This window comes from Neoarius graeffei, chromosome 22 (genome assembly GCF_027579695.1).
Source record: "Neoarius graeffei isolate fNeoGra1 chromosome 22, fNeoGra1.pri, whole genome shotgun sequence".
Taxonomy (NCBI): Eukaryota; Metazoa; Chordata; class Actinopteri; order Siluriformes; family Ariidae; genus Neoarius; species Neoarius graeffei.
In genome coordinates this window covers 23415918-23437276 of record NC_083590.1, presented here as the reverse complement: position 1 = coordinate 23437276, position 21359 = coordinate 23415918, and the positions used below count along the sequence as shown (strand labels likewise).

General features: G+C 39.0%; 1 protein-coding gene across 5 annotated transcripts; it reads right to left on the bottom strand.

The window, feature by feature from the left end:
- Positions 1-4541: 4541 nt before the first annotated feature.
- Positions 4542-21002, bottom strand: tmem268 (transmembrane protein 268). Of its 5 annotated transcripts, XM_060904652.1 has the most exons (11): positions 20690-21002; positions 20525-20594; positions 19940-20103; positions 19667-19782; positions 16779-16873; positions 14803-14910; positions 12592-12750; positions 10201-10311; positions 8028-8117; positions 5368-5577; positions 4542-4862 (listed from the first exon to the last, which is right to left on the bottom strand). In XM_060904652.1, exons 3-11 carry the CDS (start codon positions 19948-19950, stop codon positions 4695-4697), a joined length of 1068 nt encoding a protein of 355 aa, XP_060760635.1. In that variant the 5' UTR covers positions 19951-20103; positions 20525-20594; positions 20690-21002; the 3' UTR covers positions 4542-4694. The 5 variants fall into 5 exon arrangements, with proteins under 5 accessions (XP_060760635.1, XP_060760637.1, XP_060760638.1 ...); XM_060904654.1 differs by lacking the exon at positions 19940-20103; XM_060904655.1 differs by lacking the exon at positions 19940-20103 and having other exon boundaries at positions 20694-20795.
- Positions 21003-21359: the final 357 nt, after the last annotated feature.

Genomic DNA, 21359 nt, shown 5'->3' with positions numbered 1-21359 from the left:
CAGTGGGAACCGTCCTAATATTTTGGCTGTGTATAAAATCACTCACCAGTGGTTCTTTGATTCTAAATGCATTAAACAGAAGATCTGTTTGTATTATAATGATTTAAGTATCTGCTGCCAGTGCAATGTATTGGTGTTGTGGGTTCTCAGTACTTAGATAGAACTCCAGCAAAAAAAAAGGAAAAAAAAAAGCTTTTCTTCAATCTAATATAAATCTGGTCCTGTATTGTTAGATGATTTGCTTTAAAAAAAAGGAAAGCGTATGGTTCCCCATAGTTACTGCTCTCTTCAGATACCGGTTTTCTCTGAGCTTGTAAATGTGGCAGGTGGCTTGTTGAAAGAGCCTGCCCGATGACTTGTGTACCTGTGCTTTTAAGATTTATTCTATTGATTGATGCTATACATGCCTTTATTGTGTATGAATCCTGTTTAAATAATAAAAAGAAAGCCACTGCAGGAATGGATTGTGGTGCATGTCTCTGTCTCGCTTCTTCTCTCTCTTTCCCCGTGTGGCATTTTCCCTCCTTCATCTCATGTGCTTGCTATTTATAGATGACCTGGGTGGTTTTTTTTTTTTTAAAAGAGTTTGTCTCGCTTCTTTATCACCCTGTTCAGTTATATGCATTCAAGCAATGTTTGTGTATTATTCTAAATCTCATCAAATTTCTTCCGTGTAGTAAGATTCCCTTTTAATGTTCAGGGACATATAATCATTTATCATTTTTGCTACAAGATGTGTATTCAGAGCTGAGGGGGAAAAAATCAGACAGCACTGGGAGAGCAACTGAACTGGAATTGTAGTTATATCGGACAAACTAGGCTGGCCAGACTGTCTGCAAAGATCACAGATGGTCGTTTAGCCCCCCAATGAGTCTCAGCATCTTTGTGATCGTTTAAGCAGGCCTCACGCTGCATCCTCCATCACATGCTTCTGTCTTTCCAGCTCAGATTTTCTCCATTTCTTTCATCATGTCCATTTACTCACTGAGCAGTCACTCCACAACTACATCAACTTGGATTTTTTAAAAATAATTTTTCTTGGCTGCATTGCCATATCATAACATCGTGATTTGTTATTGAAGTGTAGTCATTAACATCAGGTGTCAGTGCTCTTATAACACATTAGTTACTTGCTGTAAAAAGTAACCAGATATTCAAACTGTTTTGGTACCAATTGTCACATCTTCATTAATATTTGCTTTTTATAAGTTCTGAGCAAATAGATCTCGGACGTTCATGTGATATGTGATTGATTATAATATTATTCTTGTATAGCCCACCTCTTGTGGTGCCTTGCTCCATGTGCTGTTACATTACACTCTATTGCCGTCTTCCCTGTGATGCCTGATATTACACTGTGCTGTGTTACAATACACTCCACTGTTTCCTCACTGTGCTGGCTTCTTCTCTGTGATGTATTAGATTACGCTATGCTGTGTTACAGTACACTCCACTGCTTTCCTCACTGTGCTGTTGCATTATACTGTGTTGCCTTCCTTCCTTCCTGTCCTGTCCTGTCTTACATTACACTTTGCAATGCTGTGTTACAATACACTGTTTTGTGTAACATTACACTGCTGTTACAGTACACTTCACTGCTTTCCTCACTGTGCTGTTGCATTATACTGTGCTGCCTTCTTCCCTGTGCCGTGTTACATTACACTTTGCTGTGTTACGGCGTAATATTACACTCCACTGCTTTCCTCACTGTGCTGTTGCATTATACTGTGCTGCCTTCTTCCCTGTGCCGTGTTACATTACGCTGTGCTGCCGTCTTCCCTGTGCTCTGTTACATTACACTTTGCTGTGTTACGGTGTAATATTACACTCCACTGCTTTCCTCACTGTGCTGTTGCATTATACTGTGCTGCCTTCTTCCCTGTGCCGTGTTACATTACACTGTGCTGCCGTCTTCCCTGTGCCGTGTTACATTACACTTTGCTGTGTTACGGTGTAATATTACACTCCACTGCTTTCCTCACTGTGCTGTTGCATTATACTGTGCTGCCTTCTTTCCTGTGCCGTGTTACATTACACTGTGCTGCCTTCTTCCCTGTGCTGTGTTACATTACACTGTGCTGTGCTACAGTGTAACATTACACTGTGTTGTGTTATATTACACTCCACTGCTTTCCTCACTGTGCTGTTGCATTATACTGTGTTGCCTTCCTTCCTGTACTGTGTCACATTACACTGTGCTGGCTTCTCCCCTGTGATGTACTACATTACACTATACTGTCCCGTGTTACAATACACTGTTTTGTGTAATATTACACTCTACTGTGTTTACATTACACTCACTGTGCTGTTGCATTATACTGTGTTATATTACACTGTCGTTGTCTTCTCGTATGTCAGCCGTAGTTGACTTTGCTGCAGATTTGTTAGCTAGCTCAGGAGAGCTACCCAGGGTGGACGTCGAGGATGTAGAGCAGTTCCCACCCAACCATTCACACGCATGGGCAATTTAGAATAGCCAGTTAACATAAATGCATGTCTTTTGGACTGTGGGAGGAAACCAGAGCACCAAGAGGAAACCCATACAGACACGGGGAGCACATGCAAGCTCCACACAGAAAGGCCTCCATTAGCCGTGAGGTTCGAACCCGGAGCCTTCTTGCTGTTACAATGCTAACTACCCATATTACACTGTGCTTATGTTACATTTAACTGTGCTGCCTTCTTCCCTTTGATGTGCTACATTACACTCTATGGCCTTCTTCCCTGTGCTGTGTATCATTACACTGTGCTGTATTACAATACATCCTGTTACTTTGCTGTGCTACAATACACTGTGCCGAGTAACATTGCACTGTGCTGTGTTACATTACACTATGCTGTTATATTACACTGTGCCATGTAACATTACACTGTGCTGTTACAATATACTGTGCTGCTGTTCATTACATTGTTTTGTGTAACATTTACACTGCTGTCACATTACACTGTTTTGTGTCACATTACGCTGTGCTGTGTAACATTACTGTGCTGTGTCACATTACACTGTTTTGTGTAGCATTACACTGTGCTGTCACATTAGTTTTATGTAACATTACATTGTGCTATGTCACATTACACTGTTTAGTGTAACATTACATTTGTGCTATGTTACATTACACCGTTTTGTGTAACATTAGTTTATTATGTAACATTACACTGTTTAGTGTAACATTACATTTGTGCTACTGTATGTTACATTACACCGTTTTGTGTAACATTAGTTTATTATGTAACATTACATTTGTGCAATGTTACATTACATCGTTTTGTGTAACATTAGTTTATGTAACATTACACTGTTTAGTGTAACATTACATTCGTGCTATGTTACATTACACCGTTTTGTTACATTTAGTTTTTTTATGTAACATTACACTGTGCTGTGTCACATGACACTGTTTAGTGTAACATTACATTTGTGCTATGTTACATTACACCGTTTTGTGTAACATTAGTTTTTTTATGTAACATTACACTGTTTAGTGTAACATTACATTTGTGCTATGTTACATTACACCATTTTGTGTAACATTAGTTTTTTGTGTAACATTACATTTGTGCTACTGTATGTTACATTACACCGTTTTGTGTAACATTAGTTTATTATGTAACATTACATTTGTGCAATGTTACATTACATCGTTTTGTGTAACATTAGTTTATGTAACATTACACTGTTTAGTGTAACATTAAATTTGTGCTATGTTACATTAAACCGTTTTGTTACATTTAGTTTTTTTATGTAACATTACACTGTGCTGTCACATGACACTGTTTAGTGTAACATTACATTTGTGCTATGTTACATTACACCGTTTTGTGTAACATTAGTTTTTTTATGTAACATTACACTGTTTAGTGTAACATTACATTTGTGCTATGTTACATTACACCATTTTGTGTAACATTAGTTTTTTGTGTAACATTACATTTGTGCTATGTTACATTAAACCGTTTTGTTACATTTAGTTTTTTTATGTAACATTACACTGTGCTGTCACATGACACTGTTTAGTGTAACATTACATTTGTGCTATGTTACATTACACCGTTTTGTGTAACATTGTTTAGTGTAACATTACACTGTGCTGTGTCACATTACACTGTGCTGTTCTCCTCCCTGTCCTGTGTTACACTGCATTGTGCTCTTTTCATTCCTGTGCTGTTATATTTCATTGTGGTGCCTTAATCATTGAAACTGTAATATTGCCTTTATGTGCTGTTATATTACATATTGCTCCCTTTCCCGGTGCACTGCGTAACGTTCCTTTGCACTGGTTTCCTCTGTGTGCTCTTACGTTTCCCTTGTTCTCTGTGAAGCCGTGTTGTCATATGCTCTCCTGAATTAGAGCGCGCTAGTTCCACCACATGCAGTTCTGTACAGATTTACTGACTCGTTTTCTGAACCATGCTGACAGCCTGAGTATAATCTCTGAAATGCATCAGCGACTCTCTCTCTCTCGCTCTCTCTCTGTCCTCCCACAACCTTTATGTAAGAACCACATTAGAATATCACATCTCACCACTTCAAAAGAGACCACTTTATAAGAGGAAATATGTTTATTTCACAAAGCAGCTTGGAAAATAATTTAAAGAACATTTATAGTACAGCGGGTTCAGGTTTGTTCACATTGCCATGATTGAGCATTTCTACAGAAATGCATTCTGGATAGTCTTTTACAGCTTGAGTCTCTCTACTGCAACAGTTTGTACTGTACATACTGACAAAGACAAAGTGATGCCATTTTGCAGTGATTCCTCTCTGAATCTAGAGGGCCACTTGAGGAATTGGGAAGTCTCTCTGATACCAGCAACTTCACATAGACGGCACTGTAGATCATCAAAAGATGGTTTGCAATTTCCTGGGAGTGAACACACACACACAAAAGTCAACAATGTGTATGAATCATGTATCATTCATTCATCTTCATCATCAGGGTCATGGATTCAGAGCCCATACACACATTGGCACAGTTCCTCACACTTTGGGGCAATTTGGAGTCACGATTTTTTGGGAGGTGGGAAGAAAATTGGTGAACCCAGACTGATACAGAGAGAAAATGTAAAACTCTGTAACACAAGCTCACAGCTCTGGAGCTGTGAGGCAGCAACGCTACCTTCTACACATTAAGTGCTACCCCGTACCATATTTTCAGTCTATAATTTGCTTCTTTGTAAGTTAATGGAGAAGGCATTATTCATAGAGTAGCTAAGTAAAGCTTGGCAGCAGCTGGGTAACGTCTCAATGTCTCATGTTCACCTACACACTGGCTCAATTCAACGATTTCCGCTTGCTATGACAACGGTGTTATTTATAACTGAGATCATCACCACAGTACAGAAATGAACTTCTCTATGCCTCTGTACCTGATATGAGAGAGTAAAGTCTGGTAACAGACTAAATGTTTGGGTCAGTATAACTTCTTGTCTTTTCTTGGGTGGAGCACGACTTGTTCTGTCCCCTCCCAGCAGGGGATGCTCTTCATCAAACCCCTCACTGATCTCTCCAGCATCAGGCTCAGTGGATGGGACTTCAGCCACTACTACGAGGTGGGACATTCTTTTCTTCAGTTTGTTCTAGAGAGTAAAATGGAAAAGATTTTTTTTCCTTAGTATTATATTTGTGAAAACTTTTGCGAAAATAGTTATCCATATAATGTTTAAGATATTCTAATATACAGTACTGTGCAAAAGTCTTAGGCACCCTATATATTTTTTTCAATCAAACTTTGTTGTAGATTTCTATTTGATGATTTCTACATTATCAAGTCGGTACAAAAACATTTTAGAGTCCAAACGTTCGCTTCATTTTCCAGCACAACATTAAATGTTACGGGGGAAAAAAGTTTGTATCTGAGCAGCGTATTCCATAAGAGAGCATTTTTCAGATTAAAAAAGAAAACATAATGAAGGCTGCTGGGTTTTGGTGCAAAATGAAGAAGCGAGTGTGACAGTCAAAGTGTCCAGAAGAACTGTGGCTGGTTCTGGAAGATGCTCAGTAAAACCTACAGCTCATTTCCGCATAAAACTGCACTCACTGGACCTCAGACTACTATTTTTTTGAAGCAAAGTCAATAATTGGTCTCACACCAAATATTGACTTGGTTTCATTTATTATGGCTTACTGATTACTGTTTATAGTATATTTTTTTTAATGTTGAAACATTTAATTTCATTATTTTTAAGCCATTTTTGGTCAGCAGCATTTCTTTACATGTGCCTAAGACTTTTGCACAGTACTCTGTGTGATATATACAGTGGTGCTTGAAAGTTTGTGAACCCTTTAGAATTTTCTATATTTCTGCATAAATATGATCTAAAACATCAGATTTTCACACAAGTCCTTAAAGTAGATAAAGAGAACCCAGTTAAACAAATGAGACAACAAATATTATACTTGGTCATTTATTTATTGAGGAAAATGATCCAATATTACATATCTGTGAGTGGCAAAAGTATGTGAACCTCTAGGATTAGCAGTTAATTTGAAGGTGAAATTAGAGTCAGGTGTTTTCAGTCAATGGGATGACAATCAGGTGTGAGTGGGCACCCTGTTTTATTTAAAGAACAGGGATCTATCAAAGTCTGATCTTCACAACACGCATTTGTGGAAGTGTATCATGGCACGAACAAAGAAGATTTCTGAGGACCTCAGAAAAAGCGTTGCTGATGCTCATCAGGCTGGAAAAGGTGACAAAACCATCTCTAAAGAGTTTGGACTCCACCAATCCACAGTCAGACAGACTATGTACAAATGGAGGAAATTCAAGACCATTGTTACCCTCCCCAGGAGTGGTCAACCAACAAAGATCACTCCAAGAGCAAGGCGTGTAATAGTCGGCGAGGTCACAAAGGACCCCAGGGTAGCTTCTAAGCAACTGAAGGCCTCTCTCACATTGCCTGATGTTAATGTTCATGAGTCCACCATCAGGAGAACACTGAACAACAATAGTGTGCATGGCAGGGTTGCAAGGAGAAAGCCGCTGCTCTCCAAAAAGAACATTGCTGCTCATCTGCAGTTTGCTAAAGATCACGTGGACAAGCCAGAAGGCTATTGGAAACATGTTTTGTGGCTGGATGAGACCAAAATAGAACTTTTTGGTTTAAATGAGAAGCGTTATGTTTGGAGAAAGGAAAACACTGCATTCCAGCATAAGAACCTTCTCCCATCTGTGAAACATGATGGTGGTAATATCATGGTTTGGGCCTGTTTTGCTGCATTTGGGCCAGGACGGCTTGCCATCATTGATGGAACAATGAATTCTGAATTATACCAGGGAATTCTAAAGGAAAATGTCAGGACATCTGTTTATGAACCGAATCTCAAGAGAAGGTGGGTCATGCAGCAAGACGACGACCTTAAGCACACAAGTCGCTCTACCAAAGAATGGTTAAAGAAGAATAAAGTTAATGTTTTGGAATGGCCAAGTCAAAGTCCTGACCTTAATCCAATGGAAAGTTGTCGAAGGACCTGAAGCGAGCAGTTCATGTGAGGAAACCCACCAACATCCCAGAGTTGAAGCTGTTCTGTACGGAGGAACGGGCTAAAATTCCTCCAAGCTGGTGTGCAGGACTGATCAACAGTTACCAGAAATGTTTAGTTGCAGTTATTGCTGCACAAGGGGGTCACACCAGATACTGAAAGCAAAGGTTCACATACTTTTGCCACTCACAGATATATAATATTGGGCTATTTTCCTCAATAAATAAATGACCATGTATAATATTTTTGTCTCATTTGTTTAACTGGGTTCTCTTTATCTACTTTTAGGACTTGTGTGAAAATCTGATGATGTTTTAGGTCATATTTATGCAGAAATATAAAAAATTCTAAAGGGTTCACAAACTTCCAAGCACCACTGTGTGTGTGTGTGTGTGTGTGTGTGTGTGTGTGTGTGTGTATATATATATATATATATATATATATATATATATATATATATTCTGTATCTGTCCAACACTATTTTGCATCGTCTTAACCTTAGAACAGAACCAATAGTACTGTTGGTTAAAAGTAGCCTACAAACCTTTATCTCATCTCTGACCAAGCCCAGTTCCTCTAAAGTTTCTGTCAGGGTTCGCAAGCAGGGACCCAAATCCCAGAACACACCGCAAAGCTGAGAGAGAGAGAGACAAAGAGACAGAGAAAGAGACCCCTGTTAAGCAAAACTCTCATGCTGTGGTAGAAATATGTTTTTAGCAGATAAAGTAGGAAATGAACCTGATTGTGTATATAAAATATAGAAATAAAAAAGGAAAAAAGCAAAGGGTCGTCTCACACCAAATACTGACTTTGTTTCATTTATTATGGCTTACTGCTTATAGTATTTTTTTTTAATGCTGAAACATTTCATTTCATTATTTTTAAGGCATTTTTGGCCTACAGCATTTCTTTACATGTGCCTAAGACTTTTGCACAGTACTGTGTGTGTGTGTGTGTGTGTGTGTGTGTGTGTGTGTGTGTGTGTGTGTATAATTTCGGTTTAGACCAGAACCCAACAAGCCATTTCAACAGAATGAACCAAGTTCTTGAAAACCTGCTATAACAGAACCATGCAAAAGAACTACGTAGTTCAGGGTTCAGTTTTCAAAATGTTTCAGAGATTTTTAAAAATAATGTGTGAAGAAGACTGCGCAGAGATGTGTGTGTGTGTGTGTGTTCTGCCTGAGTCAAATTTAAAACTCATGTATCACATACATTCAGAGTCCCTGACGCTAGTTAAAAGTGGTGATATGACGTGCCAGTATGAAACAAAATGTATATACATGTTATTTACCAGCTGAGAGGTCTGTATTGTGAAATACCGAGGCCCTTTGGGCCGAGGTCAGTATTCAAGGCCGAGGTCACGGTATTTCACCATACGGACCGACCTTAAGCTGGTAAATGATTATATTAATTTTTTTCTTTACCAAATTCTAACAGAAAACGAGAGCGCCCGAAAGGGAACATCGAGCCGAGCCGCCATTTTGAATCCTCATTCACGGCTGTAATGCAAATGGCTTCCTCCTCAGTATACAAGTGCACTTCCATGGCAGGAAAAAAAACTACATTTTGCCGCCTATGTAGTCCCCTATTTATACAAAATTGAGTCATTCAGGATTCAGCCATGTTTTTGCTCGGCGTTAGCAACTGTTACAGGTTTTTAGCTTTCTCCTGAAATGTTTTCTTTTATTTCTTCTTCCTCAGGGTAGTAAAACTCGCTTTCGCTGTGAACACTGTCGTTATCGCTATCCATGCTGTAAAATTAATGCTATTCTCCTGAGAAATGTGAAAATAAATGTTGACAAAAATTGCTACTGTGTTCATTGTTGTGAACAAGCGAGTCGCCAGAGGTCCGTAACTGGGGTCTGTATTGTAAGATACGGACCCGCTCGCCAGCCAATCAGAGTGCAGGATCTGATGGAAACTGGACCGCGAAAAAAATAATTAACAGTTATTCACTGATATTCATTGAGCCTGAGGCGAATAATTGTTTTTGAATAAATACACAGGTGTTTTTTTTTTTTAAATTGTATTTAAAAATTAATTTATTTCAAACTTCAAAAGCAGTATGCAAATGTAATAATGGCGTGCTGCAGACTTGTCACTTATCTACGCCGACTCACATAAAATACTTTGTTTTGAAATAAATAAATCACAATTCCACCTTACCTTTCAATAGTTTTAGACCAAACTTCATAGCATCTTTAGTGCTTTTAGGAACAGCATTTTCTTTCATCATTTGTAATTCTTCCTCACTTACGATTACGAAGCAATTGGCCGCCGTTTTGCCGAGTCACTCGAGGTGATTATTGAGGAACTGTTGAGAGTCTGAACTTCTCAACAAATCAATGCACATGATTTCCTATAATCACCTCCATATTTATACTAAAACCACTTAAAAACTTATTTTAAGTCTTATTTATATCCTTAAACTATTTGATAATGTTTAACTATGTTGTCACCTTTAAGTAATGTTAGTTGCTTATCCAGATTTTTCTGAACATTTTTACAGTATGTAACTGGACCTTCACAAATTGTTTGACTTGGTCAAGATAAATTTCTGGATTTACTGAATATCTAATCAGGTAATGTATCATAAAACACAGACACGCCCTTCCTGACAGATCCCTAACTTCAATTTATGAAACAAAACCCACACCATAGAGCACGTAGATAAAACACTGACAATTTACTTTATAGGTTTCCTCTCACGTTACCTGCATTTTCCCAGTGCACTTTTCAATCCAGTCCGCCACTCCCAGGAGCAGACCGTGCCCGATGAGCCGCTCGTTCACTTGCACCAGACGCACGTCAGTATTCACGTTGATCTGTGCCAAGAAACACAACAGTGATCTTAAATCAGTGCTTTCAGGTTCACTGCTATAGAACTGCTTTACAAGCTGCGTCTGACTCCACCTGTCCAATCAGGTCATCTTGGCCTAAGTATGGAATGAAATCCTGCACATACATGAACCTTTTACAGATAAGATTTTGCTCCCCAGCTGTAAAATACTGTATCTGTATATTTCAATGCTTGTAACAACACAAAGCATATGTGACAGGCTAAATATTTACCAAAACATGACTTTTCACGTCTCAAACTCTGTTTTTAAAGGAGCTGTGTGTAATCTTTGGAGTCCTCATGTGTCTTGTGTCTGTCAATAACAACTGTAATATAAAAACATTGACAAGCATTTCTTTCATTGCGGCTGATCCCGACTGATTGATGAAACTTTGTATGACTGGACGTACACGTGAGTTGCTTTTTAATTTAATGAAATGTGGAGCTAATTTCTGGGCCAGAAATGGGTTTGTTTATTTATTTATTTTCATTTAAGAAGCCTTTATGAAGAATGCATGCAAAAATTATTTGCAAGGGAGTATTGTTTTGATGAGTAGATGCTGAGTTGATGTTTCTAAGTTATCTTTGAAAATATATTATTAATATACACTACCGTTCAAAAGTTTGGGGTCACTTTGAAATGTCCTTATTTTTGAAAGAAAAGCACTGTTCTTTTCAATGAAGATCACTTTAAACTAATCAGAAATACACTCTATACATTGCTAATGTGGTAAATGACTATTCTAGCTAAATTCTACTAAGGTGGTGTTTACATTAGACCGTATCCGTCTCGTTTTCGTCGCGGATGCACTGTCCGTTCACATTAAAACGCCGGGAAACGACTCCACAGGCGGAACAACTTGAATCCGCCAGGGCCCACGTATTCAACCCAGTTCGTATCTGATCCGGTGCTGTGTAAACATTGAGATACGAGGAAACGCAGTGCTGAGCTCTAGCTGACGTCGTCATTGGACAACGTCACTGTGACATCCACCTTCCTGATTCGCTGGTGTTGTTCATGCCACGTTGGTCATGTGACGCGACTGCTAAAAAACGGCGCGGACTTCACTTCCTGCTATTGTTTCCGCCTTGTATCACCTTTTTGTTTTTCATTAAAGAGTATAAAAGTATGAATATAATGCTTTGCTTTGTCATTCTTAATGTTGTTCATGGTAAGATGCAAATACTGCCCATTGTGTAGTTATGATTGTCTTTAGGCTTGCCATCCTTCCACTTGCAAGTGGTAAGTGACGCGCATGCCCGATATGCACTGGGATCACACACACAGCGGCTCAGTCCCGAATCACTGCTCGTGCGCTTCACTCGCGCGCTCTGTGAGCTGCGCAGGGCCGGAGTGCGCACCCTCCAGAGGGCACTCGCTGTTCAGGGCGGAGCGATTTGGAGCGCAGCCGCTGAGGAGGAAGCGCTGAGCCGCACTGACACATTTCAACTTGCGTGCTGTCTAATTAGTCATGTGATTAGCGTATCCGTGTATTGGCGTTGCTGTGTGCACGCGAATCGTTTTAAAAACGTTAATCTGATGATCCACTGATACAGTCTAATGTAAACACCACCTAAATGTGTGGTTTTTGGTGCAATATCTCCATAGGTGTATAGAGGCCCATTTCCAGCAACTCTCACTCCAGTGTTCTAATGGTACAATGTGTTTGCTCATTGCCTCAGAAGGCTAATGGATGATTAGAAAACCCTTGTACAATCATGTTAGCACAGCTGAAAACAGTTGAGCTCTTTAGAGAAGCTATAAAACTGACCTTCCTTTGAGCAGATTGAGTTTCTGGAGCATCACATTTGTGGGGTCGATTAAATGCTCAAAATGGCCAGAAAAATGTCTTGACTATATTTTCTATTCATTTTACAACTTATGGTGGGAAATAAAAGTGTGACTTTTCATGGAAAACACAAAATTGTCTGGGTGACCCCAAACTTTTGAACGGTAGTGTAGGCTGAAAAACATTTAAATATTACAAACTGCACCTTGTTAATGAGAGCTGAGTGGAAATTTATAGCATTTCAATTGATATTACTTGCGTTTAGTGTAATTATGGGGTGATTTGTGTATGTATGACTATACAATGCACATGACTGGAATATGTTGTCATTGGTCTTACATTCACTTGCTGATTGATTGATTATTCAAACAACACGTAAACATTTTTAAAAACAATAATTAAGCTTGTGGACTGTCTGGGAGTGAATTTGCTTTCTTGAGGTTGGGACAGGAATGTGAGAGGAAGTATTTTCCTGCCTCTTTGTTGCTGTAGTGGAAGACGAGGATGATGATGGCGGTGATGACGACGACGATGAGGCTCACACACAGACAAAGAACCCAGAGGTTCATGATGCTCTCATTGAGGTAAAGGTGCAGACTGGAGTACACGGCACACCACAGCACCACATACACAATCTGCCGAGAGAAACCAGTCACGTCATGCCAACTCACACACTCCGTGACCTTCTAAAAGGAGAACGTGTCTCACTTCTCAGACAACTCCTGAACAGAGATGAATGAATTATGAGTCACGTGAAATGAACTGTGAATTATTTAAATGAATTATGATTCATGGAAGTGAAGAATGTTATCACAGAGTTGTATAACTGTGGATATTATCTCAGGCTGCTCAGTCTGGATGTGTTTAAATGTTTAGCTTAAAATAATATAATCTAAAATCAAATTCACCTCAAATTGAGTCGATCAGCCAAGATATGTTTGGTGTACGATGCTTACTTTCTTTTAAAATTTTGCTCTGGAGATATGAAGCTGATGTGATGGAAATCTGAAACAATTTTCCATAAATATCCCTCTCCCAGATCACACATAGTACTTAAGCAATGTGTGTTTAATTACGGTCATTTAGCACAAGAGTCTTTTCGCACAAGTCATTTAGCACAAATCTGATGACATTTTGCACAAATCTGACGACATTTTGCACAAATCTGACGATATTAGCACAAATCTGACGATATTAGCACAAATCTGAAGTCATTTAGCACAAATATGAAGATATTAGCACAAATCTGATGGCATTTAGCACAAATCTGATGACATTTAGCACAAATCTGACGGCATTTAGCACAAATATGAAGATATCAGCACAAATCTGATGGCATTTAGCACAAATCTGACGACATTTAGCACAAATCTGACGACATTTAGCACAAATATGAATATATTAGCACAAATCTGACGACATTTAGCACAAATATGAATATATTAGCACAAATCTGACGACATTTAGGACAAATATGAAGAAATTAGCACAAATCTGATGACATTTAGCACAAATCTGATGACATTTAGCACAAATATGAAGATATTAGCACAAATCTGACGGCATTTAGCACAAATCTGATGACATTTAGCACAAATATGAAGATATTAGCACAAATCTGACAACATTTAGGACAAATATGAAGATGATAGCACAAATCTGATGACATTTAGCACAAATCTGAAGACATTTAGCACAAATCTGACGTCCTATCTAAAACAATGGGATAGATGGTGAACATTTTCACTTTTGCAATCCTACTGTTCCTTTTAATTGAGCATGTGCAAGAAACAGGTATTGCTGCATCTATTTTAATGACCTGTCACAACTAATCAACCATGGCAAATTTCACTTCCACTGAGCAATCTAAAACTGTTGTTGTCAGAACAATGGTATAGATGGTGAAGATTTTCATTATATTACATTACAGGCATTTAGCAGAAGCTCTTATCCAGAGAGACGTACAACATGCCCAGAGCAGCCTGGGGAGCAGATGGGGGTTAGGTGCCTTGCTCAAGGGCACTTCAGCCATTCCTGTTGGTCCAGGGAATGGAACTGGCAACCTTTTGGTCCCAAAGCTGCTTCTCTAACCATTAGACCTCATTTTCACTTTTGCAATCTTATTGTTCCAGCAAACATCTTTTCAAACATGATCAGTCGGTATTTAAAATAAAGATTAAATGTTCTTAGAACTTGGGCAAAACGTCTTTAGATTTGTCATAAATGACTTGTGCGAAAAGACTTTTGTGTGAAATGACCAGATACCAGTAATATTGCACAGGCTTACCGATGTGGTTTGAGACACTGTGTGAATTTCATGGATCTATAAACAGAACAAAAATTCACCGTGTATCTGAACACTGTGATGTTTTGAAGGCAGCCATAATTGAAGCAGAATGACTTTTTTCCCCTTCACATTTGTAAATACAGACATTTCATGCTGTTTTACAAAATACTTTGTCAAGTGCTTCATGTAAAATGGGATTATGTAGCTACAACGTTGTTTGAAGCAAGTATATGAAGTTTTTTGCATTTATTTATGGAAAAATCTGCTTTACTCATGCTTTACCCCTGGTGCAAAGCAAAAGAAGCAAACTTAAGACACTAAACTTGTCTTGGCTGATGGACTACATTTGAAATTTTTTTTAAAAAATGGTTCCATCAGTGATTTACATGTTTGCTCTTACTGGAGCCATGATGAAATGAAACAGAGACGAGTTGAAGAACAGGTATCTTCGGATGGAAGGAGGTTCCAGTGCTGTTCTGAGAGGAGTCTCAAAGTCCTCGACAGGGATCTGCGTTAGAGCAGCCAAAATAGTGGCACTGTAATATACAGTATAGTATTGCATGGCAGAAAAATTTATTTCCCAGAATTCCTTGAGCAGTGGTGTCCAAACTTAGTCAATAGTCTGTGTGTATTAGTGTTGTAGTACTCGAGACCGATCTCAAGACCACTTTTTGAAGGTCTCGGTCTCATCTCAGAATTGACCGCATTTTTACTCGGTCTTGTCAGACGTGGAGGACTCGGGATTTTATTTCAAGACTGATCAAGACCACAACTGTGGGGATTTCACTAAATTGCCTGTGCATTGCCTGATTTATTTGTTAACATCATTACTGTGATTGGATGCTTCAAATGCAACCAATAACGTGACTCATTGCTAATTTGAAATTTTTCTTCTTGTTAATGGCCATCCCCCCTCCCCCCTTCACACACACTGGTCTGGTCCTGGTCTTGACTCGGTCTTGCCCTACCTTGGTCTTGATCTTGACTTGGTCTCAACTCCTCAAAGTCTTGGTCTTGTCTTGGTTTTCACTCTGGTCTTGGTCATGACTTGGTCTTGGTTTAGGTAGTCTTGACTATGTTACAGGTGATTTTTTTTTTAAATCAGATGAATCTGGATTCACCTGATTAGGGTTAGGGTTGGGTAATCTAGTGGAATGTTTAATTTCTTTGTGGGAACCGAATCCTCTGTGGGAACTGAATCCTCTATGGTGTCGTGGTAAAGTGGTGGACTTCAAAGTAGAAGGTCCCAAGTTTGATTCCCAGCAAGGACAGTGGAAAAAATTAAACTATAAAGACAGATTATATAAGTGTAATTCTGGGTAGAGAGGTCTAAGGCGATCAGAGTGAAAGGTAAATAGAGAGTGGTTGTTGAAGTGTTCTCATTCTTTTATGGAAACCACCACCAAAAAAAAATCCCTTTTAAAAATGTCAACCTAATTTACCGATGTAAATCCAGATTCCCCTGATTTCAAAAATCACCTATAACAACTATAACGCTAGTGTGTAAATGTATTCATAAATATGTCTACCACAGTATATTGGAGTTTAAATTAAATAATGATTATGAGCTCAATGTACAGCTTTAGTCTGAGGATATTCAGATTGAATGAATGATGTAGGAGTTACAACACTTTTTATAACTGGTTCACCCCCATTTCAGGGACCAGTGTTAATTGGACAAACTAAGAATCATAAATTAACTGTCGTTTTTAATACTTGGTTGCAGATTTACTTTCTAAAGGTTTTCCATGATGAGTGGTTTCGAGCTCATTGGAAATCGCCCCTTCTCACTGTTAACATTAGACTTTTTCTCTAAGAAAGAGCTCTATGGAGACTTTCCAAAGCTTTCAACAACAATAGCAGAAAGGAGACTACGTTTTCCTGGCCATTGCTGGAGAAGTAAGGAGGAGATGATCCACAAGGTGATTCTTTGCGAAACAATCCACGGAAAACGCAGTAGAGGACGACCAGCCGGAACCTTTATTGATCAACTGGTAGAAGACGCCAATCTTGAGAAGTATCAGTTGCCAATAGCAATGGCAGACCATGAGTTATGGAGAAGTATGGTCAATAATGTCCAACTGAGGTCGCTCCGGTAGGTAGGTAGGTAGGTTTTGTCTGTAGTCATGACTAAATATTATTCTGTAAATTGATTTGTAGCTGTAGTCAGGAAAAAAAATGCTCTTACGTTTTAGCTAAGTGTGTAACACATTCTGAATCTGAAAATGGAAAAATTGTAACTTATCATTATATTCTAGTAGAGGAGCCACGAGCCGGATTTGGCCTTGGGGCTGGAGTTTGGACACCACTGTCCGAGATCCATTTTTAGGCTGTTAGTTTAAGAAAATAAAGAACAGCTGTTTAGAGTTTACTAACTTGGAAGCCTTCTTTCTCCAGCTGTGTTCTGCAAAGTTCCAGGTCAAAGCTTGGTGTTAATATAGAGGGTGCTGGTACAGCCATGACACACTGACCTAATAAACACAGCCACACACACGCGCACACACAAATGGAAAATTCATTTGAATATTGACCAAAACCCTTTTGCCCTTAAAGTGTCATAAATATACGCTATATGCATACGGTGGTTAAAATGCTCTCATTGGTAAAATAAAAAATGACAGGGTGGTGTGATCCATCCGAACATGAAGTACCACCACAAAGGTAATTATTTTCCTATAACAGAACTTCCCAAAGTGTTTTCATCCTCTTCAGTGATAAAAAAAAGTAAATAATTTTTTGATGAATGACACGTCATAGTTTTTATCTCTTTATACTGATATTTTTTGTTGGATAAGACAAGTCAGTTCTTGTTATCACTTATGTTAAAGCAGATCGAAACAGTCATTCCCTTCCCAGCCTCTATATTTTCTCTGTTTATGTTAATAAGCCAATAAATTCAGCTTGTCATGTTACATAAAAACCAAAAAGTGCAAAGTCCTCTGCCCTGAAGACTTTCCTATGGTGGAAAACCATTACAAATCACTGACACTGGAGACTCCTTACACAAAAACATAAACGTCAACTAAACATATCCTTACAGAACACTTCACCGTATCAGCACTTCGGAGGTTTTTTCTTTGATGAATAACAAGATGTTTTATCTGTTAAATTATGTACATCCTCTGCCATACAAGTCCTTATGAATTATTTGTTACTACAGAAACAACAACAACAACGATGATGATGTATTAGAGCAAGTGCATTAATACAGACCTGTGATTTGCCTTGCAACCAGAACTGTTGAAAATGAATCAGCACCTTCTGACCAATCAGATTGGAGCTTCAACAGCTCTCGGGTACATACACATAATAATACATGACTAAATATAACACCAGTAAAACAGGTTAGATAAAGTATTCTGCAAGCATACTTATGTGAAGGGTTAGGATTATGGTGCTTCATAAGTAATTTGGGACCTGTAACTTTATCAAACAAGGAAAAGTCTTCAGGACAGAAGGCTTTGCAGTTGTTTGGAAACGTTATCAGCTGTGTGACTTATGTGAGAAAAAAACCCCGAGACACTGGTGAGGAAATAACTGTTTATAGCCGCTATGATAGAAATGTTAATAGAAAATAACATGGTTTGCCGACATTCCATGAACTTTAAATGGAACTATAAATGAATATGGTGTTCATTGGCAAACTGTTGTGCGAGAAGAGGGATAAAACGTAACTCCATGTTGGTAAGAGTTACTCTGCTTTGCTTGATCGTTTTTCTATAACAGCATATATTATACGGACATGAGTGTTTTACTGGGAAATACGCCACTTGTATTTTTCACACGAGCTCCATCTGGTACATCTCATCTCATTATCTGTAGCCACTTTATCCTGTTCTACAGGGTCGCAGGCAAGCTGGAGCCTATCCCAGCTGACTACGGGCGAAAGGCGGGGTACACCCTGGACAAGTCGCCAGGTCATCACAGGGCTGACACATAGATACAGACAACCATTCACACTCACATTCACACCTACGCTCAATTTAGAGTCACCAGTTAACCTAACCTGCATGTCTTTGGACTGTGGGGGAAACCGGAGCACCCGGAGGAAACCCACGCGGACACTGGGAGAACATCCAAACTCCGCACAGAAAGGCCCTCGCCGGCCACAGGGCTCGAACCCGGACCTTCTTGCTGTGAGGCGACAGCGCTAACCACTACACCACCGTGCCACCCTGGCTTGAAGATATGAAGTTTATTTTCTCGTGTTGAAAAACTCAAATTTTTCATACGAAATGCATCACGGAGCTGAGTGGCATAATTAAATAATATTGGCTGGTGTTGAGTGGTATATCAGATATATTCCATTCAGCAAGCACGATACTGAACAAGTCAAAGACGAGTAGCTGAATGGAATATATCTGATATACCATGAAAAAAAGCCAGCTAATATTATTATTATTATTATTATACATACGCATTCTTTTCGGGTGTTCAACGTGTCTTTCTCTTTCAAGGCTCTCTCAAAATCTTCCATATTTAACGAAGCAAACCTGGCAGCCATGTTTGTTTACAAATTGTCAGTCGCTTGCTAGCACGTAAGGTTCACATCTCCAATGTGCGACGTTATGTTGTCTTGACAACCATGTAATATCGTAAACCATATTCAACACTCATTCTCCATTGGGTAGAGTGACGTAATACACGTAGGATAAGCGATATGCTAACAATATTGCATGCTATCAAACCAAATGAATGAAACCTGCTAGAAGGGAATAGGACACGTTTTTATTCCATGGAAAAAGTGTCCTGTATGTATAATAATTCCTGATATTCCACTCCGATGACGTCACTCCCAGTATTTTCCTTGTCAAAATGGTGAACCGGTTCAAAATTAAAATTCTTTTAGTTAACTTGCGTATATTTTTTGTGGATGTGTCCATATAATATAAAGAACATTACACATTGGTGCCAAGACACGAAGTTTGTCTTCTTGTATTGAAAATATTTTCACTCATTCGCTTCACTCTCTCTCTCGTGAATATATTCGCCACTCGAAGATAAACTTCATATCTTCACGCAACCATGTAATATCTTCTATGTATATCATACTACAGTATTTATTATCCTTGTCCTTGTGTTTGCATTAATCTCTCAAAATCCTTGTCTTGCCAGGACATGAGATGGAGCTTGTAATCCCTAAATTATGTTGTTCTGTAAGTATAAAGTGAATGTCTAAGAGAAAACCATGAAGTTAAACACAGATGTTGCATTTCAGAACTGGGAAATCCCACTGAGCGACATGTCATGTTTGTGCAACATACCATTTGTCAATGTGGGCCTTCTGCTCCTTGTTCTATGGACTCGGGTGTTTTCCGAAGAGATCCCAGATTCAGGATCATACCTGTCTCTGTTCCACTGACCGTCTCTGTCCGCCATGCTGAGAAGAGTTCATGAGATAAATAACACCTCGGATTATTAGAAATCATATACTATATTTAAAACATTTCTACAATTTTGATTATAAAAAATGGAATTGAATCAACGTAGAAGAGAAAACGAGTCATTTTTCTGTCATCATGATCCAGCAAAATCACCTGTGAGTCATATGAGTATCAGCAACTGTTCAGCTGATATTTACTTCTTCCAGGCAGACAAAGCTGTTCCTTCTTCTTCTTGCTCACATCATTCACACTTCAGCTGGAGATTCCACAACAGCTGCATAATGGACTCTCAGTCCAAACGATACTCCAGTTATAGCCTGGTTTTTTTTTTTAATCAAAGATTTGAAATTGAAATCCAATCACATTTTAACCCGTGTAACCCAAGGGCTTTTTTTTTCTTTGCAGATTTGCAAAAAAGTAAGACTACATGTTCAGAACTCAGCAAAACGAAACAGGAAATGTCGGTCTGGACCACTTCTTCTTTTATAGTTTCATGAGCAGCGTCTCATCAACCAGAAAGATTCCTCAGGGTACCTTCTTGACTTCTTCAAAACAGTGTTGTTTAAAAACCTGAATAAATATCTCATCATCATCATCGCTATTGCTAGAAGTATCTTCTGGTTCCCTCCATGTTAAGGTGTTCTTCCAACACAAACAACTGACAGTAGATACTACATGAGGATTTAACTGAAGAGCTCACCTCCCCCATGCTATGCTCTGAATAAGATTATAACTTACTGCACTGCAGATGAAGCAGTCAGCACGGCACCATATGCCCACCGATCGCTGCTCTCGAACACCTCTGGATCTGGGAATGAGAAACATAGCACCAGAAAAAGAACAAGGAAAAATGCCATTGAATAAAATGCAGCATCATTCTCTCTCTCTCCACCTCATACTCACTTACTGCTGCTAGCTGGCAGGGGCAGAATCACACATAACGTTGATGGTTTGATGGTGTGGTGTAGACTAGTCCATCTCTTCTTTCTTTCACTGTTGCATCTTGCTTTCTGTCGGCTTCACATGCTCCTACTGTAACCGCCAGTGCTTATTTTTGCCAGATCCTCCCACTCATCTGTCAGGTCCTTAATTTCTGCGCTATTTCCTTGTCATCTGATTTTCTTCATTCTTTCTTGGACATAAATTCCATTCTCTGTCACTCTCTTTCTGTCGATACTCTACTCTAGGTTTGGCATCACTTCCTCCTTTGCATATCTGTGACACCTTAGCAGCAGCCCTCCCCCTTTTTTATGTTCTCACTTCATCATCTGTCTTTCTTTCCTCTTTCTCTTTCACACCACAGCTTGTGACTCAAATCCACATGACCTGAGGAATTCACAGTACTTCTCAGCGTGCCGCACAACTGACAGTCTTGATTATTTTTAAAAAGGCTGCACTACTCGGACCATTTCATGGGAACGTCTCAAGTGAAACCTGACAGAGGAGAAAATATATCATGAAATCAGCCTTGTTTGGATCAAATTCTGTCAAACCTACAAATTGTCATCACCACATTTTTGAATCATTGTCAGTATGCTCTGAGACTCTCAACTCGTGTATCTTTTTGGGGATT